The 26,908-nt window shown below is 40.5% G+C and overlaps 1 protein-coding gene across 2 annotated transcripts in view; it reads left to right on the plus strand.

The window, feature by feature from the left end:
* Positions 1 to 22,854, plus strand: part of LOC139442470 (uncharacterized) — a 45,549-nt gene extending 22,695 nt beyond the window's left edge. For both annotated transcript variants that reach the window (XM_071223278.1, XM_071223279.1), the window contains exon 2: positions 19,546 to 22,854. In XM_071223278.1, the coding sequence (XP_071079379.1) occupies positions 19,546 to 20,318 (773 nt within the window). In that variant the 3' untranslated portion in view covers positions 20,319 to 22,854. The remainder of the gene's footprint in view (positions 1 to 19,545) is intronic.
* Positions 22,855 to 26,908: the final 4,054 nt, after the last annotated feature.

Consider the following 26,908-nt stretch of genomic DNA (forward strand, 5'->3'; position numbering starts at 1 on the left):
AGATAATCGAGACTGATTATTATCTAGCGTTAACGTTGACATTATATCATTCCATGACGTATTTCAGTATATGAAGAGGCGCTGTCTGACATTAAAGTTATAAGCCAGGTATCAGTCAAGCTACATGCTGACATTTTTCGGTTTGAAAAGTCACTTGAAGGCTGAGTTAATCTCTGTTCCTCGATCCTCATCAGTGACGGTAGCATATGTCGCATATAGAGGATGTTTTGATGCCACGTTTTATAGTATGTTTCCATGACGCCAGATGTGCTGTACCCATTTCAGTATAGTTTTGGTAATGTTTTATAAATGAAATAGTGCTAAAAACCCTCGAGAACAGAAATGCGCTTCATATTTCGGCAAAATATTACAGGAATGTATTCCACCGAAATATATTTCACAGCAACTAAAATTATTACCAGGCATCTTCGCATTACCAACTCACTCACTAACCCACACACCCACGCACCCTCTCTCCCACTCACTCACTCTTCTTCAGACAAACCACCACTTAATATATACTCTATTTTGCCAATCTTCTACTTCTACTCCTCATCTCCCGTTTTCCCCTCTCATCCCTCTTCCTTCTTCTCTCTCATCACTTATTCTTTTGCCTCTAATCCATCAATATGGTGTTCCTCCGAACCACGTGTACAGTGTTCTGCAAATGCTATACATGTGAAGTTGTTCTGTACGGTGGTTTTCAGATTACAAGCAACGGTCTCTTCCAACTCCTCGCAACAAATGACACATATAGAGTTGGAAGAATGTTTTTCTGTCACCACTGATATAATACAACTCCTGGTGAAATTTCGTTCAGGCTGATGTTTTATTCAAAAGGGCATTACATCAATCACCGACCTTTAGACTGTTCCTGCGTCGCTTTCTTGAGAACCTACATATCATCTCATGAATTTTAACCATCTGAAGTTGACCTTTTTAACATGCAACTTTGCAATTACGACCAGTGGATGATGAGAGGCCTCGCGACCTGCATCGGTGATGAATACATACGCCCAGAGGTGCCTGCTGGATGAGGTGACAAGTCAGGGACAATTGTATATTCCGGGGGCTTATTTTCTCTGAAATGAATATCCAAACAGTTGTTTTTGCCATCAATCATGTACAATGAACAATTACATTTTTTTAATTTGCTGTCCAATTATGTTTTACAGCATTTTCTGGAATAATTGTTTTTAAAACACTCCCTAAAGATATCACTTGATCAGCCTCTTACAAGTCTGGTAGATCAATTTCTTCTCCTTGGTTTAACAATTGCTATAATTTGTCAGAGTGATTGTGTTAGTATCACATGCATAGTGATGGTATGAGATTAGCTCCATGTACATGATACAATATGTCAAGGCAAAATTGTCCTGATACAAGGGGTCATGTGTAGGCCAATCCACTTTACTATGACCAAGAGCAGAATGAAAGGTCATTATTATTTTGTTTGTGTGTTTGTTGGTTGTTTAACGCCTCATTCATTAACATTCCAGCTACATGACGTTCTGTAAATAATCGAATCTGGGCCAAACAATCCAGTGATTGATATTATGAGCATCAATCCACGCAATTGGGATACGATGGCATGCATCAACCAAGTCAGCAAGCCTGACAACCCGAATCCGTGAGTCGCCTCTTACGACAAGCATGGGTTGCTGAAGACCTACTCTGACCCGGATCTTCAGGGTGAGGTCTTTATTAAAAACACTGTGATTGTGTGTTCGGGTCACGGTTCGACATGATCATGTTTCTAGGTTTGTCAACAAAATAGTAAACGTCTGATACCTGCATCTAGCTGACACTAGTCAAGGCGACATTAAATATAAAACATCAACGCCAGAGAAAAACCAGTCTCGATTATCGGACGAAATAACATTACAGTAAACTACGGTTATAACGAACTTAAAGGGACCACTAAATTTAGTTCGTAATAACCGTAGTTCGTTATAAGCACATACACAGCATATAAACATCAAATGGACGGGGCCAAAAAACAGTTCGTTATATCCGTCAGTTCGTTATAAGCGTGTTCGTTATAAACGCAGTGTACTGTATATAAATGGATCACTGAAAATCAGTGATGACACCAGGCGTTCACGAAAAGGGTTAGCACGTCCTGCCCTACCGGTAACACAACTCACTAAAGGTTGATCAAACATTAGACAGCCATCTCCTAAGGATACCTGATGACTGCTAAACACGGACATTTTAAATGAGTTATATGATGTTAGTGCCCTTGGACGTAACGTGTGCCCAGGCCTTGGCGTAATGGATGACCAGACTGCCGTTTCTACAGCTGCCGGGTTAAAAAGATGAAAACGAATATCACGTTGTAAACATTCTTAATTGAGATCTATGGCTAATCCACAGCTGTGTTCTTGGCAACATTTTCTTTATACTTTTTCGTTTGTAAACTCCGTTAGCCACGACGGAGATGTTGCCATTGCAGAAGGACCACGCTAATATGTTCAGCTTAATCAGCTCACCTGATGCAAGCTGCCTTGCAAAAGTAAGTTTATACCTGAAAGTTGGTTTTGACCCAAACATTACAAAAGTTAACAAAACGGCACTTGGCTGAGAACAGTCGCCAGAACTGGAAACTTAACGTCCAAACCACAGCAATGATACCCATATCAAATACGTGGTATAACCATTTCTTGTTGACCATTTTAACCACCATCAGTTATGTATACTTCATTTTGCCTGGCAGTTTTTAAGTATAACATTGATACCTGCCTATCTTATGACAAATCAGAAAAAACAAAGCTATCAACGGAAATATGATTATAACACAATCTTACGAAAAAATAATCTATCTTTTAATACAACCATTAAATCATATAAATGGTAGTTAAAAGGCGTTTGTGTAATGATAATCCTACCGGGTACCCATTCACTGCTGGGTAGACAGAGTCACATTTCCCAAGGAGACGCCACATGTGTTACATGTGCTTCAGTGTGGGCCAGGACCGAGGCCCTAGAAACTCCCAGGAGACAAACTGCCGAAACCCTGATGGTCACCCATCCAAGGACCGACGTTGTTTAACGTCACCTGATTTGTGAACTGTGAGCTGTGCACAGGACCACATGCCACCACGTGCTTTATCTAAAGCTAGTATATGTGTCAGAATTGCCCAGAAGGATCTGCACAATCACAAGGGATATCCCAGTCTGTCTTCGGGCCATGCCAGTCATGTCTTCTGGTGCACACCCATACGTAAGGTGATGATGGGGTTCCAATGTGCCGGAAAGACTGCCACAGGTCATGTTGGAACATGCTTGTTCGGGCTCGCCCTTTCATCCCAGAGTTGAACACAGGGACAATTAAGGGATTGAGATAAATGCAAGATGAAGATGCTTATTTTCTCTTTATGGGTTTAAACATACCATCCCATGGCCTCGTTTCGTGTGATGTAGATAAGTATCTAGATTTTCATAAAGATACTATCACGCTTACCTGAATTATTGTATTTATGGAAGTGCGGGAACACGTAAGTGTGAAACCTGGACACTTTGTTGAACAATTGGAACCACAACGTCAAACGCCCATGGGTGTTCATGCTGCTATCCCTGTCACGTGAATAGATACATGGTTCAACGAGGTGGGAGGGATGCAAATTAGAGAACGACAATCACGAACCATTCTGTACTTATAATGATGACTAGAAGTGTTCTCGAAATGAGTAAAAATCTCTTTCGCAAGCGGTAGAATTGTGAAATGGGTTGTGAGCGAAGGTCGAAGTCACTGTACTGTGGGCCCCAGAAGGATTCTAGATGGCCCTGGAAAGATTCTAATTGGCCCAAGAATAATACTGGGTGGCCCTGGAAATATGCTAGTTGGTCCCAGAAAGATGCTATTTGGCCCTAGAAATATACTAATTGGGCCTAGAAAGATCTTACTTTGTCCTAGAAAGATCTCAGTTGGTCCTAAACTGATGCTGGTTTGTCATAGAAACTATTCGAGGTATAAAAGATTTAGGGTACTTCCAGTCATTCTAATCTTATGGAATAATGGTTATAACTCTCTTTAATTGCTTTATTTATTCGCCATCGATTCCGTGGGGCTAATCCTTGGTGAGACTTCGTCTGTACGGCACTAGGGTAACACACTGACAGAACACTGACATCAGCATGACGACATTCCCGAGACCCTCTGTCCTGACGTCCTTGCAGGAAGGGATGGACAGAGAGATAGAGATTGATGGAGAACACTTTTAGAGATCATCCCCTTTATTCTCAGATCCCATCTTTGCCTGCCTCTAAGCATCCCGAGGCTAAGTAAAGCCCCCGTACCGCGGAACACCTTGACTTGATGTAATGAGGGCTATTTGGAGCTAACCGCCGGGCGTGGTGTATTTAGCGGAGTATTTATCATTACAGGATTATGGTAAGACAAGCAAAGTAAGGTTGGTGTGGTTAGGTTATTGATACTATTAAGAAACGCTTTCTAAGTATTTCTTTGAGATTATGTTAGGAATAAGATTTATCGAGGGAATTACGTCTTGAAATTACAGCGGTACTGAACATGTAATTGAATATCTGTCACATTAAAAAACAGCCCAAACTATTAAAAGGGCGACACTCCAGCAAATCTGCACTCACGAATAGTTTTATTAACATAAATATACGCGACAAAATCCCCAAAGCGCTCAAAAGCTTAGTACGTTGCCACCGGGCACTCGCGTAGTTGTAACTGCTGTGAGTGAATTCTGAAATCTCTGTTTAATTAGCTGGTCCTAGAGAAATAGTACGACCGTCTGACTCCAGAAAATGGTTTTGCGTCAAGTATCTTGAGGCCAAGGATTGCGAGTATGGCAAGTCTTTAGGTTAGTATTGACAGCTGTATCCTTTGGCCGTCTTAGCTATCACGTTGTCCTGAACACCAGGTAGGGATTGGAGATGCTCTTTGTAGGCAGCCATGGTGGCAACAGGTGATGCCCGTGGCAGGCGCCGGTCACGGCAGATGCGGAAGATGGCCGGAAGATGCTCATCTAACAAAGGAAATGGAGAGTGCACCGACTGAACTTACGGGCACTGGTATAATGACCACTGGCGATCAATGCCAATTTTGGATTGGTACCCACAGTGACCAGCGGATCCTTGCACAGCTTAGGGACGCTATTCTGCACTCCGCGCTCGGAACGTCTTTGTAATCTATTTATTTATCCGTGTTTTAATCAGGAATACAGTGTAGGTGTGGAATACAGAGGCGTATATGAGTGACAGTATTCAAATGTGTCAAACCTGCACTTCAGCGTGAAGTGGGACAGCATGTCAATTCGCAATACGTACTGGTAAAGAGCTGTCATCTCAAACATCATACGTGGGGCTAGAGAGCTATCATCTCAAGCCTACAAACGTGGGTTAAATATAAATTGTCAATACAAGAGAATAACCAGCCTAGATTTTCTGCGAAACAGAAGAACTATCATTTTAAGCACGCATGATAAATAATAATAGAACTTGCATCCTCATCCTTTGCATTGATACCAATTGCTACAGTTTTGACCGATTCTGTTTCACGGGATATAAGCACTAATTCTAGATAACCGTGTTGGTAGTCCTGTTATCTGATCAACTGAAGCTCTGTAATGTATAGAGTACACTTCTGTTCAAAACAAGCGCCTCTTCTCTCCCAAACCTAGCTGGCGCCATTTGTAACTCTCGAGGTATAAATAAATTATTGTACATTGTTGAATAGAACAAATTACTTCTTTACATGATTACATTTGTTAGATTCATATACATATGCAAATTTAATCACCAAGACAGGTTTAAACCCGTATTACCTTTTACCGTTTTACATATCCATGGCCTGTATTACCATATAAAAAACACAATATTTAACTAATTGACTTAACTGAATTCTAAATCCCCAAGACATAAAATAGGATATTTTTCTAAGTCATATGAAACCGAGCTTAACTGAGAAATAATGACACAACAAAACAATACTGTCAATTACTGGCTGAAATGTGTGCATTACGTTTTAAACTGATATGCCAGGCATAATGGTTCGAGCACGCTTGGTTCTTTGTGAATATGCAAACACCAAGAATATCGGTCGTAAAGTGATTTATTTTTGCAAAATCATTACCCCATGTAGCCGGAGAATTGCTTCTCATCATGTACAAGTGTCATGTCCCTTCGAATCAATCCAGAAAGCGCCAAACTGGCTGAATTAAAAAAAAAAGGCAAAACCCGCCCTCTCCTTGCCAAATATGCATTGGCAGACTCCCCGAATCAACGGTCGTCTTCCATTATCACTCGACACTCACAAGACAATTTCCGAGCCATAACATTTGTTTATGACTGTGTAATATCTTAAGCCATTGGGACGAGTATTTTTAGAATGATTAGGATCTATATTTTTTGCTGAAATCAAAAGAAAATTAGTTTATGAATGACGCATTAGTGTTTTAAACACACATGAGTGGCGAAACCCAACTGCACATGTTGAGCAAAAATCGATCCGTTTCTCAACTCCCCTGGGAACATGAAATACCAAATTACCTCTAAGCAGGATTACGGTCTAATTCTTTGCACACGCCTTCACACGTCGCTAATGGGAGTTTGTTGAAAGTACACAGTGTGATTTCGAGCAGTGTTTCTAGAGTTTGGTCTGAAGTGGCAGTATAAAGTACCTGAATTACCCGTCCGCACTATCTTCCCCATTGAGGTTATGCGATAACCCGACGGTGGCCTCGCACAGGTCTCTCTGAAAGCATTCGTCAAACATCCATGACAGCCACTTAACTAAAGATTTACACCCGCACACTTTTGTAAGATAAATGTGTGGTTCTTGTTTCATCTTAGTTCGATGGGACTCGACCATTTCCGAGCACGTTGAACGGTAAAGCATTTTCGTTGTTAGTTAGAAAATGTTTTTGTCATTTTGTATTTTGAGGCAACAATTACCCTATCGTACGGTTTTAAAAAAGAAAATGTAAATTTAAACCTTTAATATGCACTTTTATATATTGTATTCTGTTATCTATCAAATGTTATTCTAATTTTTTGAAAATAAGCATAATATGCATGTAGTAGATCACCATCATTATTGTTTAACGTAATAAGTCAATTTGGCGGTTTCCGTTTTCTTGAAGCCTCCTGAACGAGAGTATTTGCATTCTCAAGGAAACCTCTTAGTAAAATTGATGGAACTCTCTTGAGTAATGTTGATTTAATTACTACATAGCATATTCTGACGAAGTTTAGTTGTGATAATTATAACCAATACATGTTGAAAAATCACTTGTGACTTTAATTGCAGAGTGCTTAAGCAAACATAATAAAAAGCCTTATACGATAATTACCAGGTGTGATTTTGATACACGGAGGTTTTTTAGTTCTTTTTAATGCTTTGTTGGCTAATTGGGTAATTAAATAACTTCTTTCATCTTACCAAGGGGTCATAAACATGCCAAAGGTCCATTAACAGGCAATTACCGTAGCCTTTCCCACAGGTGACTCAGAAAGGAAGAAGATGGATCGATGCTTTATCTAACATAATCTAGTATCCTATACGACAACGTTTTTTATAACGTAAACAAGGCAATAGTTAGCGTTGTGGTTAAAATATTTTATGTGACGTCGGAAATCCGGGTTCGAATCCCGGACATTCATGACGTTATCTCACATTTAGCGCTCTCCTTTGTTATGACGTTTTGACGTATTTATCTCGGTGCTGGAAGTGGAAACAGAATTTAAAATTGACAAATGACAATTTATTTTTATGTTAAAAAAAGAATTTAAAGTATGAAACATGCAGGTTTGAGTAATCCTTCCCATATCGATCTAGTTTTGGGAATTGTTTTTAGAAAAATAGTCAAATTAATAACAGACTCGGACGAAGCAAGATCTTAAAACCAAGGACAAACAACTGGTGAATACATAGAGCTACTTTCCATGTTGTATAATATACTGTTTTGCTTGAACAGAAATTATTAACAGCATTAATAACTTGTTGATACTCAGTTCTGCAAATGAATATCCATATCGCGATGGTTGTTATAATGCCATACAGTCGAACAAACTCCAAGCACAAGAAAACATTACTGTACGAAAACCTTAACGAGATAGTGGCTCTTAAGACACCGGTGGGTATAATTTGGATGTATCAGTTGAGCGACTCTAATCAAGTAGCCTCGGAATTGATCTCATATTTTAAAATAACAAAAAGAATTGAGCCTCAATTGATTTCCAATGTAACGTTTGTTGTCCGAAAACTCGATACCTGAAAATTATACATCTTAAGCTGAAGGCCCCAGGCTAGATCGACCAATTTTCGATTTGCAGACCCATGTTATGCTCGTTAGTTCGTACAAGGCGGAACTAATCGACTGTAATTCAGCGGATCAATAGTGATTAGCCTTTGTTCTTTTATCTAGGTTTACTAAAGGTATCAGTATACAGAATTATCGACTATTAATCAATTATAAAGAGGCTACTTCTTTTGTAGGGCGTAACGGTCAACATCACATTGTCTGCTGAGATGATAGTTTTGTAACTTATACTAAGCATGTTTTAGCACTAACCTGAACTGCCTACATGGTATCTTTTATGTGCGTTTTTATCGCAACAAGCTACTGACTTGAGCTAATTCCTCTGTTTTGACATACTGCTGTTTTCTTACTATTTTTTAATTCATTCTTCACATAACATTTATAAGAAGTATATATAATGATATCGATTTTATTATTTTTTAACCCAGCAATTGTACTGAGAGATTGAAATGTTGACGTTGGCAATCTTTCGTGCTTATAATGAGATCACTTAGTTGTTGTCACTCACTTGATAGCGGCGTAAGAATCTACATAGAGACGTCGCTATGTGCAATAAACCAGAAGTTGTTATCCATAAAGATGTACGTTTTTCTTACTTATTTTGCCAACTTCTAGAATGCCAGTCAAACAGTTATAATGCAATACATTTTGGGCTATAGTGGGACGCAGATCGGGAAGGTATAGCGTGTAGATACATATGAATACGATAAAACACCGATAAGCCGAACTGCATTATCTCGATCAATCGAGACTTCATTGAACTTTATAGCGCCGGCAGAATCTCGAGCTAGGGATACTCGACATCACGTCGAGGTGTGAGAACTTTGATGTGCGAACTGTCAGAAGCCCAGTGTAGATCCAGAAGTAGATATTTATTCGTCGGATCAGAGTTAGTGAGTGAGTGAGTTGGGTTTAACGCCGCTTTTAACAGTATTCCAGTCATATCACGGCGTGTCAGCTTAATGTGGGAGGAAAGCCCGAAGTGATGCAGGTCTCAGACGTTTACCACTCCGGTGAAACCCATGAGCACGGGCTTGGTGCTGACATACCTCGAAACGTAATCGGGTCGAACCGGGATTCGAACACACAATCATAGGTTTCTGGCGTGTCCACGGGACGCGACTCTGCACAGCGAATCGCGGCGCCTTAGACGACTGGGCAACCTGTGCCCACTCGTCGGATCAGAAGAATATCATACATTATTTATAACGTGAATGTACCACTAGAACGAAGGAACTGGCCTCCCCCAGGCCAGCGAGTGTAATGAGAATCTTCCAAGGCAAGTGTAGAGGTCTCCACAGCCATACAGCGACAAAGTCAAGATAAACGGACAAGACACAATCAGAAAAAAAACATACTTAACTTTCCCGATTCAATAATAAACTAAGTTTGTCAATTTATCAGCTTTGTTTTGTCTGCGGTGCAGGTAAACGGGTCATTCGGTGGAACAGCATTAAGTCCCATTCAAGCCGCAATCTGGCACTAGCGTGTTGATCTTTATCCTACAGATAGCGGATGTTTAGAACCACAAATACAGTGATCACCGTGCACGGAATACAAATCGATTTTTATCACCATACAAGTCTAGTTAAACTGTTAAAAAAGACAGCCTTTCCTGCCCCTATGGTGTAGCCGGCAGCCCTCGTCCTCGCGCAGGTGCTTGGCTGGGATTTCTTTTCGCCGTTCATTAAACAATTATTACACCGGCTAAACAAAGAAGATGGGATTCCTGCGACGCCGAAACCACCTAATCGAAAAGTTGATGGTAGATTGCAAACAACCAGCGTATACAACGTATACAACGATACCGAGTACAACCTTCCTCTCAGTTTCATGTTGTACACGGGTAAGCAAAAGAGTTTCGAGGGAGTTGGGTTTTTCAGGCTTGAAACAATGTTCGTAGTTGATGCTTGTCATCGTATCCCGATTGCGTAGATCGATGTTCATGATATCAATCAATTGATGGCCTCGATTATTTACAAACGGCTGTCACATAGCTGGAATATTGTGATGCGGCGTTAAAGAACAAACAAACAAAAGGCGTGTCAGCATAAAGTCAATGGAAAGCTTAAAGTGATGAAGGCCATTGATGTTTACCACTTTAGTGAAACCGACAAACACATGTACGATGCTGACTTCCCAAGGATCATAATCAAGGCGAACCTACAAGCGGATCCTTGAACGTGTAAGGGACATAACTCCGCATAGTTATCAAATGTACCCCCGCAGGAAGCAAGGACACAATCAGATGTTCATTCTTGATCAATATGTATTCCCACTCTGTGCCTTTTTAAGGACTTCTCAACTCTCGTTGGCAGCAGATCCGGCCAAGTGTTAATACAGCTATGCAGTCATCAATCCCAAAGTACTAGATGTAATCAAGTAGAAATCGGAAATAAGTATGGATATATTTCCATGGGATTTTTTTCTGCTTTGAGAATAAAGGATCAGTCTGTGTATGCATGGGAAGGCCGATACGACCAGAGTGTGTTGACAGCGAACTCGTGTAAAATTCTAACTCCCAAGCCAATACACTAAAAACGGACTTGTGTAATCAATGTCGCATGCCCTAAATGATTTTTATATTATTCAACATGATGTGTGTATATGTTTTCAACAAAACACAGTCTTAAGAACACAACCCCAGGTTTGTCTGTTTGAAGAGGGAAGTGCAGATAACGTCAATCTCTCTCGCCTTCATGTAGTTCTTTGTGGCGTGAGAACAGTGTAACACTAGTTTGTTCCTTTTCATTCTGTGTTCAACAATTGTCATCGTGTGGTGCTTCAGATATCAAAGAAGTCGGGTTTTTTTTATTGAAAATTCATATTTTGCTTTTGTGATATACTCGCGGCAGCTCCGCCAGTGCAATGAATTTCATTGGGTTTAAAGACAGGCAAGTGGATATCGCTATTGACAAGGACAAGTTATTTACAATAGACGCTGCAAATCAACAGACTCTTAATAATGACGTTGTTTGTTTAAATCTCCACATTCTAAGTAATGTTTCGATCCTAACGTATTTCTGAAGTAAAACTAACAAGAAAGTCAATATTACAACCCAACCCCACCCCTCCCCCTCGCAATTTCCCTCCCTTAATCTAAGTATATATCAATTATGGATACATATTACTATAAAGAGATAAAAATGTAAGATGGAAGTACGTCGTACTTAGCAGAGATTTCTTATGGTCATGGGAAAGGTTTTATTGCTTTTATCTAAAACCGGATTCTCATAACGGATTTGCTTGACATTTTACAGTCTCAGAAAAAGAATCAAGATCCATTCTGTCTAACCATTTGAATTTTCAACTTTGTACACCACTATACCACATGACAAACTTAAGGGAAAACTTAATTCCTTGATCCATGGGACATTTGTTACAAGACGTTGTTACCACCGTATCTATATTCAGAGATTCAGGACAAGTTGTCAAAAATGAAGGCCAATGTCTTCTGAAATTTAGTGAGAAAACAAGATGTGAAAAACTGGACCTCCTCATTGATAACATCTATGTAAAATTTGGGGTTAAGAAATTTAAGCCAGAATAGGCATCCACATGGGCACCAATTGTGTTCCCCTTCTTGCGGGTCTGTTTCTTAATGCATATGAATCGGAATTTCTGTTCGGATTGGCAAAGTGAAAACAAGGTGATTTGGCCAAGAAGTTTAACCCAAGCTTCAGGATCATTGATTATCTGATACCAGTGAGACCGCCTTGTGTTAAGATATATGCATAAGGACAAAACACTACCCACGAGACTATATGACTAGACGGATGACTTCAACTTTCCAGTAGTCAACTTAAGCCTTCTCTTCATGTCGAGCAATATTCCAGCAACTCCAGCCTTTGGTGTTTACATTCACAACCTTTGAGTTACAATCGAGCATGCTCTTTCTACCAAGATTTCAATGATCATCAAAAGTTGTTTGATCAATGTTACAACATTGGAGGCGATAGTAAAGGTTTTAAATCTTTTTTATGGTAGACATGTGGATGACGTTGAAACACGGGTGAAACACGCTTCTATGACCAGCATAGGTTGCTAGGGACCAATTCTAACACGGAAACCCCACGGGGATTTTATCAGTATAAATTCATGAAATACAAGTAACAGGTTCGGGTGTTCAGGCTGGCTGCCTTGGGTTATGTATGTCATCGTTTCCAAATTGCGTAGATTGATGCTCATGATGTCAATCAGTGGATTGTGTGATCCAGACTCGAGTATTTGCAGACCGCCGTCATATAGCTGGAATATTGGTGAGTGCAGCGTTAAACAACACGAAACAAACATACAAAATATATTATGGAATAAAAAAGGGGCATACCAGTGTCTTCCCGGTGCTGTACTTCCGTGATATGTGAAGTTGTTTATAAGAAGCGTCGTATCTTACTTGGCTCACAAAACTATAAGATTTTTCGAATGGAAATTAGAAGATTGCACAAATTGGTCTACCGCTGTGCATTTTGTCACGAATGACGTCATTCAGATGTGGAAATTGCCAGTCAAATCTCTAGCTCCGGAATGTGTAGACATCTCATGTAGTCCGCATCATATTATCAATGCAGGATGTATCCCTGCGCGCGGAACAAAATGTGCAGAGGAAAAATTAAATCCGTTTCATGATCTTACATTATATTTTCTGTTGATGGAAGGAAAATATATATTCGTGGTCTGTTTACTTTTCATTGCAAAATAAGATTTTCTGATGACATATTGACGGCGTCATTGCAGACGTTAGCAGTTGCCAGACTAGATATTTACGGATGAGTGTCGATGGAACTGGGTGGGTTGACTGATGTGGTGTCCGACATCACTTACGGCGCAGAGTGCCCTATGTCTGGTGACGTCATCCACTTTATCAATAATTGTCTTCGTAACTTTGCTTCCGACCAAGTGTGTTTACTCTTGTTTACAATTTGTTTTACATCAAAAGGACGGTTATTACCAATTTGCCACCATGTTAGATCTCCTCTTCATCTGTGTATAACACGTGTGAGGAGAAGAGGGAGATGCTATAGAAGAGGGGTAGCCGTTTATTCTCAGCAGCATCCTCTCGATATAAGTAGTTGTGTTTAAGGTTTAGCGTGCGTGCGTGCGTACGTGCGCACGTGTGTGTGTGTGTGTGTGTGTGTGTGTGCGCGCGCTTGCACTAGTCCGTACACGTGCCGGTTGCATAGTGCTAGCCCACTGAGATACCATGTCACAGTTTAACATGAATACGATTCAGATCCGACCAGTCCTGGTTTGATCCCCTCAAAGCCGCGCTTCAGGCACAGTAACAACAAGTACCATCTTTTAACGTTTCTCGGTATGAAGCGACCGGAGATCGAACCCCCGACCTTGCGCTTTCCGGGCAGACGCTCCATCCACTAGACCACGGAGGCGGTTTCGATAGAAGTAAAGGTGTGGGCATTATTTTGACAGCCATCCACAGGCTACCACAAGTTATTACCTACGCTGGCAACAGTCATTGGCATAATCCATTTACCACTTCATCTGCGCAGTAATGGTTGCTCACTGGCGTAAGGCGTAGCATTTCGCCCTGCAGAGTTGCGCCCCTTTGTCGCGCCAGGATTCCTGCTGGGTACAAACCTCAGACCCGTGCAAATGGTAATCGTCTGTGTGGGCGCTCTCTGAAAGTGTTCCAAGGCGCTAAGCTGACTTCACTTACCCATTCAACGTCGAGCTGATGTTGACAACTGCAACTATCATTTTTATTTTGTGTACATAATGATAAACTTTGAAAATGTATGACTCACTCCATCGACGTGCTTTAGAATTGACAGTATCGCCAGGTTGAGTTGAATGGAATGAACGGGAAGAAACGGTTGAAGTCTTGTCTTGTATGTCTTCTAGACATGTTAGATACAAAGCCAGATTGAAGACGCTATATTTAACTCGTGTGGGATTTTACAGCTAAATGGTTCCGTCGAACAAACGCGTTAAGGTCGATTGCAGTTATACAACGGCAGAAGACGGCATTTAATCAAGTTCGTCTGCTACAGGTTTCTACAAATGGTGTCATATGCCTCTGTCGTGGTTCCAGTAGCAAGAAACTAACAATGAGACTATTGATCCCAATTAACTAAGGCTGTGAGAAGCTTTCACTAAAATGGCCACGCTGCCTACTTGGTTAAACGTTGGAAATATTAATTTGTTGCCAGACTCATCTCTGTTTCTCAACCACAGAGATCAAGAATAATGTTCCCTTTGTCTAGCAGTTTAACAGTTGGTCAATACTGCATTAGAGACGTGTGAGGTGTCATGGTCACGTGACAATTACCATACGTGTCCTGACCGTGTTGTGTTTTATATTATATTTTTATTACCGAACTAGTTTAACGCCGATTTTAGCAATATTCCAGCAATATCACGGTAGGGGTCACCAGAAATGGACTCCACACATTGTACCTGTGTGGGGACTCGAACCGGGTCTTTGACGTAACGAGCTGACCAAGGTGGGTTTCAAATGAACGCTACCAACTGGCGAACTCACCACGATGTGAATGAAATAATCACAATATTTACTATTACTTTTTATTATTGGCTGTCCATAGATTATAGGTAGACTTCAACCTATTCCCTTATTGTATAGGGGATTATTACGTCTGAGTGATTTCTACATACACTAAACTACGGTTATAACGAACTCAAAGGGGCCACTAATTTTAGTTCGTTATAACCGTAGTTCGTTATAAGCATATATACACGATATACACCGCAAATGCCCGGGGGAAAACAGTACGCTATACCCATCAGTTCGTTATAAGCGTGTTCGTTATAAACGTAGTTAAGTGTATAAACAAAACGACTGGCAAAGTGGGAAGCCCCACCCCACCCCACCCCACCCCACCCCACCCTCGACACACCCTCCAAACAAAGGCGAAAAAACTCCATGTAGTTACACGCCAACCACTGCTGTCATAACTAATACGGTTGTTCCAGACATTTTGAACATATTAGAAACATATTTAGTCCATATTTATTTGTTATGTCATGTGGCCATTTCTTCTCATTTACCTGACGTACCCAAAAAGGCACAGGGTAATTATTTCGTATAACCTCTGATTTTCCCAAATGTAACACAGAATTGAGTCGTTTCATCTAAATGAACCTGACATTCCGCACAGCACCGTGCTATTTGCTTACTAATGATTCTAGAAGGCCAACATCGAAGGGCTTACAAGCTATTTTCCTCCACGTCTTATTACATGTGATTTTCCCATCAACTAGTTGTATCACTGTGTTTGCACAATGAAGACTTCAGACTGGCTAACTATTATCGGCTAATGCTTCTCTTGTGCGCGGAACAAATGGACGAATCAGTCATTATTGAAAAGGTTAGGGGAACAGTATCACATGGCTGCTGGATATCAGACTAAATATCCTTTTGATTCTCTTTTCTTGTGAACTGTAAAACTAAAAGGCACATTGTGTTAGTTTTGATTTTGTATCATTTGTAATTTACCACAAAACATTAATAATATTAATAATGTAAAAAAATATCATTTTGTCATCAATCAGAGTTTATAGCCATGGTGGTGCATGTTATATGGCCTTTTGGACACATCACGTGCGTTGTTTGTTGGTTTATTTAACGCCGCACTCAGCAATAGTCTAGCTATATGGCGGCGGTTTGAAATAACCGAGTCTTGGCCCGACAATCTAGTGATTGATATCATGAGCATCGATCTACGCAATTGGGATACAATGACATGTTTCAACCAAGTCAGCAATCGATCTCGTTAGTCGCCTCTTACGACAAGCATAGTCGCATCGTATGACCAGTATTGGTTGCTGGAGACAGGGTCAGGGTCAGGGTTACCACTTACCAAAGCTGTTTCATGAAAGTCTTGACTCAGTACCTCGCCCACTCCGTGATCAATGTTTAGTAAAATGAGAGTCTAACTGTACACAAGGCGGGGGTTTCAACTTCAATAAATCGAATTCCCTACCCTCAAGTATCAAATCATTGTGACATACTAGAAAATGAACGTAGCTACCGTTAAAGCGATGACGTTTAAATATCGAGTGTCTCTTAAAACAGTATCGAGTTCGAGTTATGATATACGGCTTGGGGTCTCCGTTGACAGCTTACTTTTATTAACCATATGTCATGGAGCTATTGGTATTTGACGAGACAGCGGTCCATTAAGGTCAGTAACGTAGACCAGCGATGTTGTATTCAGAGTGATCGAAGAGTAAAGTACGGAAGGAATCAAACAAAAACGTGCATATTGTTCGATATCATACCCGTTTTTAGATATGGCAAACTGCATACCACACATAGAGACCTACATGTGCACTCTAACCGTGACCCTTCATTCAGAATATTGGTCATAACCTCCTAGAATTTAGAATTAAGCCCCAGAAAGCCTGTGTCAAGTGGTAGAGGGTCCGCGTCGATCCCCGGCCGCGTCATACCAAAAGACGTTAAAAGATGGCACTTGTTGTTACCCTGCCTGGTGCCCGGAATTAAGTGGCTAAAAAGGACTGGTTGGCTCGGAGTCAGTAAACTGTGTCTGAGAGGGGTATTCATGTTAAACTGCGGCATGGTATGTCAGTGAGCTGGCATCAGTCCGGACTAGTACAAGCAGCCACACACACACACATCCGTGCATGCACGTCGCTATATAAGTGCAATAATCTTGGACGCCACGTTAAACCCCATTTCACCTCACCTACAATGTTGTCGACTAACATTGGAGTCGACTAATTGGATCTGGTGGTCGGGCTCTCTGTCCTGGCTGATTGTGTGTCATCGTGCCCCAACGGCGTGGATCGTTAGCTTTGAGTCACTGGTTTGATTCTTTACAGGCTTACGTCATATAGCCGAGAGATGCTGACTGCTGTTGTCTCACTAGTGGTGCCGCATCCTTGGGCGACTTTTGATCATCACCAGTGTAATTATCAGAGGTTGACATCCCGTACTGACCACAGTCACCTTTTGAAGGACAACAGTGCTTGTGGACAGCGTAGTCTTCATTTTGGCGAACACGTTCCATGATTGAATTGTTTTGTGCCAGAACCCTAGCATGTAATCACGAGTTGTACGAAATAAGCAGCCCTCTGGCTTTAAAGTCCATATGACACTGTTCCCTCTTGGTGGAGGGACATAAGACACAAGTCGTTGATTTACACTTCATCCGCATTACGATGAGGGCTAACGCCATCCTTTCATCCCCATTTCTGACTGGAGGTGGCACATGATCTTGTATTAACGACCCTCGACGTCCGAGCCTTCCGTACAACTGTCACCTCCATCTTCACCTGGTCCTTTAATCTGACAAACCACATCAAAGTAAATAATTTCATTCATTAGCATGTTGTGCGCGAATCTTCCCACAAGCGAATTATTGCTGTGGGGATATGCATCCAATGCCTTATTTCAAACAGGTTTCTAAAGAAGGTACCTCGACCTCCGTAATTCTGTCTCCAGCTAACTATTACGTCATTGGGGTAAAATTTATAACTCAATTATTTCTACGAGAGCCATGAAGATGGTTCATACCTGGCTCTAACGTTGTGGTAATTAAACAGACTGCATTCTGGTATTTCTACGATGTTAAGACGCTCAGGAACGCGACCAACAGCCGCGCGGTTTCTTTAATCCTATGTAAAAGTTTGTTAACCTTTAAATGTCGACAAACCGCTGGTTGCATGCACGCCATCAACAGTGAACGTGGACGTCTGTTACTGCTAAGTAGGTTATCAATATAGTGGTAACAGCCTGTTGCATTTATGTAAACACAGACATCAAAACAACGTTGTCAAGCATATATTTAAAAACATATAACCTTAATTCACTCTTATACCATAAATTACAATATATTTCTTTTCAGCATTCTTATTTGTTAACACTAAACATAAACACAACCGCATGATTGATAATAAATTGATAAAAAATTAGTTATATTAATTGTTCATTTATTTTATGCTCGTTTTATCTTCTTTTATGATGAACTGATCCCATAATTGTGCATTCCTTAAGCATATTCCTGTGGCACGGGATGATGTTTCACCGACTCCTTCCTTTTAATACAAGGCTTGTTCCGTGCACATCATCTCCACCGACACTGCACTAGGTGGCACATGCCCAGTTCAGAATTAAATAAACAGCATTTTCAAAGCACTCATTTTAAGTGAGATTATAAACGAGGAATTTGAAAGTGATTCCTCTCAGGTTCTGAAATTTCCATCAATAATGCGATTGATGAAGTGACAACCATGAAATTGCTGTCTATATATGACATATATATACAAATAAAAGCGCCAAAATCCATTTTTAGTGTGAAGTGCTACCATGTTAGTGATGAAACATCAACGCTAGAGAATAACCGATTATCCGACTAAACAGATTCCATTGAACGAAAAGTGCAAAATATCGGTGAAAATTGCGAATATAATCAGCTGAAATTGCAAATATAATCTCTTTTAAACATAAATGTTAAGACAGAAAATCTAACCAGAAATTAAACCAGTCTATAAAGTCGACGGTCCCATACTGTATTACCGGGTAAAACTACGTAACGACGGTGATGACATTTGGCCCGGTTGATCAATACGACGAGAGACAGATGGATCATAAGAGCGGGCAATCAGTGCTACTATATGACGAACTGCAAGGGGAAATAAATGTGCTGAGGCATAATTGGTAACCTGACACTGATTGTTATGGGTTTTCTCTGTGGTGACTAAAGTTTGTCATACTGGATTGTTCCTTGGCTTAACCCGGACCGTTCAGTTTTCGTTGCTGGTCTCTGGATACGGAAGGGTCTGAATCTTTCTAGGCTGTGTTTGACATTTCTCCTTGGTACATTGCAGCGATGGTGTGTAACTCGTGGATTCCAATTTAATTAGAAAGAGTTTGAAGTAATTTATCATATGATTATGACACGTCAACGCCAGAGAATAACCAGTCTCGATTATCCGACGAAACATATTCCATTCGGCGTTAAAGGCAAAATAGTGATGCAAATTATATGAATGGATAGCTGTTAATCGGTGAAGACACAATTGTTCGCACGAACCAACTAGCTTCCGTAACATTTTTATTCATTATGTGTTATGTTTATTTTTTAACAAATGTCGTTGTTTCACCCAAAAATAATGCTCGTACTGTTATCGTATATTTTGATATGTTTCAAAGCTACATTTTAATGTCTGCTTAGCTGCAGTATTGTGTGAGTAGAGGTAACAAGAACAATGTTACAGTTTTTACTGATTTTTAATTATTCTCATTCTATTTCAGTGCATGCCCTGAACAAGATAGAAGAGCTCCGAGGCCCCTCCGTAGATTCCTATGACAAACTAATTGCCTGGCTGGCAGAGATGGCAGAGAATGATAATGTGGAGCTCGACACATCAGTGTTTGTCAAACATTTGAGTCGAGTGTGTGATGGGTCCAAACCAAACAAGAAAGGTCAACCATTCCGTCAGAACTCAGCGTCATGCGAATCTCACACAAGCCACGCAAGTTCGGGATCCCAACGTTACAATAGGTCCACGAGGTCCGTGGATGACAATCTGGACCCAAGGTACATTCTTAGGCAGGCACTGAACAGTCGGCAAGGAACGTTTGCGAGTAGTGACGATTATGAGGAGTCTGAAGATGTGAGGAATGCCTCAATGGAGAGTCTGTACAGTGGTTCAGACAGGGACAGTGAGCTAGAGAGTATAGCCACATGTGATTCTAGTATAAGGAGTGGAAAGCATCCCAAATATTACGACTTCAAGAAATTTGTGGGACCAAGTGGGCGATATGCCTACAGCTCCAGTTTAGGAGATCTGGACAGACTGGACAAACAGCCACCGAGTTTGAACCTTGTGCTCAATGCCCGACGGAAAAGCGTCAGCCTCCTCGACTTATCTCCCCCTGATCGAGATTGCTTTGACTTTGAAGAACGCCAGGCACCATCTACTCCACCCGTTACTCACAAAGATGACAGCTTCCTGGACGACAAACTGCTCGATGGCAACATCGCAGATATCTTGTTTTCAGTGGAGGCTCTGTGGGGCAAGTGAGGATCTACCGGCTCCATTTGTTGGTTTCAGCTTTTGTTGAGCGGTTTCTGCTTCACTGGTCACGTGCCACGGTTTCTGTCCTGCAATGGAGTGATTGGTGGTTTGCACTTGATACTGTGGGAATATGTTCCTGCACACACCACGCTTTGCACGTGCAATTTCTACACAAGATGCACTTCCGGTGCAAGGTGAAGGACACACTTCAACGTTTCTCTAAATGTAAGACCTTTGTCAAATAATTTCATGGACATAGTGCATTGTCGAGATCTGTTATTGGTGCTGCACAATGCAATTTGAGCTAGGTGAACAATCTCGACAAAACGCACAGATTAGCGTTGAACCGGAAACGAGGTGAGCAATATAGAGTCGGGTGGCAAGAGAAGAGTCCGCCATGTTGAAAAAGTGTCTAGTCGTTTGTGGATACAACACCACAGTCCCCAAGTGGGAAACGTTGTACGGGGTAGCCAGAGATGCTTGAGTGCTCTGGCCCCTAAAAGACACACAACACATCGATATATCACCTGTCATACTCAATCTTTGATATATTACAGTATATCTATCTTTATTGTGTTGTTTTGTTTCCTTGTTTCATAATCAAGTTGAAACCACTGGGGTTTTTCCAACATGCATAGGCATATAATCATAATATTTTTTGTCTTTGAATTGAAATTGAATTTTGGATAAATAACACTTCTGTAGTTTTTTTCATAACGGTAAATATACGGCAAAACTCTTCCAGAACCATAAATATGGACACCTTTGCGTGTATCTTTTCAGGATAATTATTATTAATCCTAGTTTAACTACATAAGATTTGTTAAACAATTACGATTTCTCATGATCGTCGAAAGCGTTTTGTCGTTGATATTTACCCGGACAGTTACCCACACTTTACAGAACATAGCATACTCTACAAAAAATGTGTACTATATATTGAATATGAGCAAAAATCGACTATATGCAAATAATTTTATGTTCTATATAGACATATGTTTCTTCTAGCTAGTACAGTGAAGGTGTTCAATGTCTGTGAGTAGGTATCAGTACGTGTTTCTATAAAAGACAAGGGTTTTACCTGAACTTCATGGCGTCCTTTTCACAACTGCACACAACTTGAATTGTCTAAAGACAGTTATAGATGTATTGTTAACATGCAGTGTACTCCCGTAGACAGTTGGGTACATGAACACATATCTACATGTAGTTTTTTTCAGAGTTGGCAACTGATAGTTTTGGTAGTATTTTTATGTAGTATGGACAGCATAGATACAGAATTGTTGCGGTGCAATACAATCAATGTTTTTGAAGTATTTTAAGGAATAGCCGAGTCAGGGCAGAGACATTGTTCCATAAAAGGGGAGGCATTGCTGATTAATATTTCTAAAGTTAGTATTTCTCATTCTTTCTAAATAACTGTATTTCAGAATTAACCCTTTATGTATCTCCTTGTTGTCGATTTCTAAACAGTGAAGTAATTTACATGCTGCAGTGTCAAAGCGTCTGAAGTTCATCTGTTTTTGAAGAAAACTCTATCAAAAAATGTTTGAGTTCATACATAATCATACTGGCTGTATTATTAACACTTGTATATCCATTAGGATACATTTGTTTCCAATAATTTATGTCAAAGTGACTTCTTGGTGTTTCACTGTTGATATCGAGAAAGAAACATTCTCAAATAATCTGAAGAGGAATCATCAATATTAAACACATCTTCCTGAGCCAAGGGATTTAACTGATTGTATAAGTCCAGTTTCCAACCTTGCCGCACTAGGCTGGAATTTCTGGGCTCGATCGTAGCGCCACCAGTGGCTATTACGAATTATGTCCCTTCTATGTCGCTCCTATTGGCCAATCAGATTTCACCTCCCATACCACTTACATTTGGCTGCGCCCAGTCAAGACGATCTGATCGATAATCAAGATCTGTACTATAATAAAACGTGTCTTACTAGTGCATCAGATCACAAAATATTTTTGGAAAATATCTGTTGACGTTCAGTTGACGGTACACATGCTATGCAAATCCTACAATCGACCGAAGTCCGCACGACAGTTTACAAATGTTGATTTCGCTACGTGATTTAGATTGGACTATGCATAGGCTCGTTAGTCCAGCCAAAATGTAACTCCATAATTCCAGCCTAGTTCGGCAAGGGTTGAAACTGGACTTTTATAGTCTGTTACCTCCTTGCCTCGGGAAGATGTATTTAAAAAAGATGAATAGGAATGTCCAAAACATATTTTGTATCTTATCAAAATATTTCAGTCAAACAAATGTGTCTGAATATGTAAAGACTTCAGGTGATCAGGGTATCAAACTTGGGATTATCCTGTTTAATGTTAAGGAACTTTTATGGTCTACCGTAATTCTTCAGGATCCGAACTCCTTTAAGTGTGAAGGCCTGTTCACAACAGAATTGTGAAATATGAAATTTTATCTTCTATAAGAAACACTTCTTTTCTTTTCTTCACTAGAATACATGTTGTAGCATTGTACTTGTTTAATAAACCATCAGAAATATTCACAACATAATACTGACTTTGGTTCTGTTTTATTTACAAGACGATTTCCCCTGTTTGTTATTTTGTACTGTGGATAAAACTCACAGATTCGTCCGAGCCTTTCATCAGTGTTTGGGGAAACAGGATAAAATGGGTATGTATTCGAACAGCTAGAATAGTAGCTTTAAGCCTCAATCATGATTACCATCAGATTACAGCGGAGAGTTCCGGGACATTAACATTACGCATTCGTCACCACTCGCCCCTTTCCGTAACCTGCAAGAAGACTCGTCCCCCTTTCGATGAATGTTATGTGCGAAAGTGCGACAAACCAATCAGAATGCGCGTATGATTTCAAGTTCTTCGTCAAAGAATCCCTCAGAAATAATTTTGATTTTACATATGTCTTGCAGCTAAAAATATACCCAAGACACAGTTAAATGTGTTCAATGATACTGTATACTTCTGCATGTCCAGCTGTGCTTTAAATTGCATCTGAAATATGTATGATATATGGGGAAATATATGTGAACCATTACGCAACGAGTTGACAATTATTTCAGGTCTGCCCGTTTGCGCTAAGAAGGAACCCGGTCGCAAAAATGGCCATGAGAGGGGCACGAGTCGCTTTTCGGCTTGTCCCGGAATAACACGAGTTGGTCACGAATGGAACATTGCGAAGCGGATCGTTAGATTTATGTAATAATGCATTTGACTGAGTGTAAAAGGCAAACTAGCTTTGAAAACTATGTGAAGGGATCACTGAAAATCACTGACGACACCAGGTGTTCGCGAAAGGGCAAATGTCTGTCAGAAGCAAAAGTATTGCATGCTGAAGCTGTTGAATGTCTTGCGTGGCTACCTTAACCCTCACAGACGGATGCTAGCTGAAGGGAAGGAATGCTCGTCTGTCTAGCAAACAACTGTCACTATCAATAACGACCCGTGTGCGTACCCTGCTATGAACGCCCCTTCGATTCTTTTTGGACATTCTGACGTTTGCAACTTTATTAAATCTTCAGTCCTTCGTGATTATGATAGCTTCTGTAGGTAGAAGTAAATTTGAGTCCAATGACGTGTTTCTTGCTTCCAGTCTCGAGAATCATTTATGCCTGGGTAAAACGATGGCAGTCTTTACGTCATTGTGGAGTCAATTTAAAAGTCCTCTTGGTCACACCGTAGACATTTAAATGTGTGTATTTTCCCCTTCTAATATTACACCTTCCGCCTGAATGTACCGTTACTCGAGTTATGTTCAGCTCCACAATATACCTGGAGTAAATCTAACACAGAAGCGTCTCCCTTTTCGATCGAATGTTTTCTGGTTTGCGTAGATGTATCTTGAGAAAATTACATTAAGAAAAAGCATGGGTCCGTGTTTTTCCACTCACATTCAAATCATAACTTTTTACCCTCTGGTTGTTGTTTTTATAATCAGCTAATCAATATCCAAATTATGAAATTTTCTGTATGTTGTAACTGTCAACTCATATTGTTAAAAATATCGAAATTAATTTATTTTGTCAAAGGTTTACATAATTATTTATGTATCAATCATAAAAATCACTTATGGTTCTTTTAAAATCTGGTGATAAATATGACGGCACAGACTGTTATATATTGACGATTGTCCTTGGTTTGCCCTTCTGCAAGTCTATGATAAATAGATGCAATCATATGTCAGTCTTTATCACCATCATGAGGCTGAAGAAAAACCACACACACATACACACGCACAACCAGCTGAATGCTATATCCCCACCAAGTATCGCTCGTGTCAAGATAAACACTTCTCCATGTCACAATAGGTCTCGCCCAAACCAAACTACCTTCATTAATATACGTTTTCCGATACCACTCGGGTATAAATACGTGCGTCCGGAAGCTTTTGTCCCCATCTAATACAAAGCACAGTAAGTAACTCACACGTGCGTTGCGTTATCACAACAACCTACACACACTAACACAAGTGCAGGTGTACTCTTATGACATCTTGTTCCTGCAAATGCGGTCTTATAATGTCACTTCTCAAGTAGGATTGGCGCGCAACGCAGTCCTGAGAACCTGCGTTTATCTCGCTGATAAATGGTCTTTGATAACAACGGACACTTTCATAAACCATTGGTTATCTAACGTAGGTCCTTATCTTCTAAAAGTGGTCTATCTCATGAGCCAAAAGACCTTTGAACCTCTTCTGTGATTTCCGACGTTGGCAATCTCTCTAAGGAAAGTGTCTCGTCCAATTGGCCCAACAGACCAGAAAATCGGCGGATGGCAGGATAGCCTGGTGGTTTAAGCGTTCGCTTGTCGCGCCGAAGGCTCGAGTTCGATTTCTCCACATGGGTACAATATATGAAGTCTGTTTATGGGTCCCCGCCGTGATTTATCTGGTATATTGCTAAAAGCAGCATAAATTATACTCATTCACGATCATATGTATTAACGTCTACGGTAGGCTCGTCTACTCTGAAAGTGTCGTTCTCATGAGCCCAACCCCAAATCTGTGAAACGTGGTGATATATTTTCACATTGTCTATACAGACATTCGTGTTGGGACTCAGGGCTTTGCTGCAAAGCCGATTTCATGACGGTCGTTAATATCAATACCACCGTGTCTAGCCAGGGTCCTAGAAACACCCCACCACGACCAAAGAGCTTGGCCCGATGTAGCGTGCATGAGGTCCATCAATATTAGTGTTTAGAAGCTTTGGACATAATGATTACTTAGTGACATAGTGGCGGTTCTTCATTACCTATTAACATCGACGACAAAGCAAATGTAAACGTAATATTCTACAATTGTAAACATCAGCTAAAGGAATGTAAATAATATGTTATTTAACCTATAGCTATCATTGCCGTAAAGAAAACATAGGAAGAAGTATCCATTGATGTTAACGACGCTTCTGAACAGTATTCTAGTTATATCACGGCGTGTCAGCTCGATGAGGGAGGAAAGCCCGAAGTAATGCAGGTCTTTGACGTTTAACACTTTGGTGAAACCCACGGGTATGGTGCTGACAAAACTGGGATTATAACCCACCAAGCGACCCCACGATGATAGATCTCAGGCACACCTAACAGACGCAACTCTGCGCAGCACATTGCGGTGCTTAAGACAACTTTTGTTTGTTGTTTTACGCCGCACTCAGCAATATTCCAGCTATATGATGACGATCTGGAAATAATCGAGTCGGGACCAGATCATCCAGTGATTGACATCCTGCGCATCGATCCATGCAGTCGGGATACCATAACATGCATCAACCTAGTCAGCGAGCCTGACCACCCGATCCCGTTAGTGGCCTACTTTAGACAACTGGTCACACGGAACTCCCGTTACTTCTGTATTTCATCTGTATTTCAAAACAACATACCAGTTTTTTATGTGTGTCATTAAGAGAAAGAAACAATCAATATACAACTGATATTGGCGTTGGTAGTTTGTACAATGGCTTCTTTCCGAGTCGAATCAAACATATCTACAGTATTATTTCTGGCATCCGATATTCATATGAGCAACATAAAAATGAGAAAAAGAAACAAAATGTTATTCTTGGTGCAAACCCAAGTTTTGATCAATAGAAACGTTCACATAAACAGCCCAAACAAGATATTCCAAAAAGACCCACCTCGTATCAAATATGAAACAGTTATGAAAATTTCCTTTAATCTCTTCATCAAAGGAGACTTATTTATTGGACTTCTATCAAATGCTTCTTCTCACAAGCATGATTTGTTGATAGTATTGCAATCTTCACTTGAGAATATGCCTATCTTGAACCAAAATATACAATTCGATATAGTGTGTTTACACAGATTTGGCAACTCCGATGTGTGTACTTCTGAAGCTCTTCTCCTCTAGAACACTGTATGGAGCATGTGTTGGCATCTGTGACCTTTGATTGGCCGCCAGCCACCAGACACACGCCACCTGGCGGGTATAGACAGAAATACCTCACACAATACAATATGGCAGTCTGTTTGTTCGCAGGATTCCCGTATCGTGTATTCCTTTCGACAAACAATACCTTCATAGTTCTGTTGTCAGAGAAACTGGAGAAATGTGCTGATGGTCTCGGTGG

The sequence above is a fragment of the Haliotis cracherodii genome, unplaced genomic scaffold (genome assembly GCF_022045235.1).
Source record: "Haliotis cracherodii isolate W230 unplaced genomic scaffold, xgHalCrac1.p SCAF_5, whole genome shotgun sequence".
In the NCBI taxonomy this organism is placed as follows: domain Eukaryota; kingdom Metazoa; phylum Mollusca; class Gastropoda; order Lepetellida; family Haliotidae; genus Haliotis; species Haliotis cracherodii.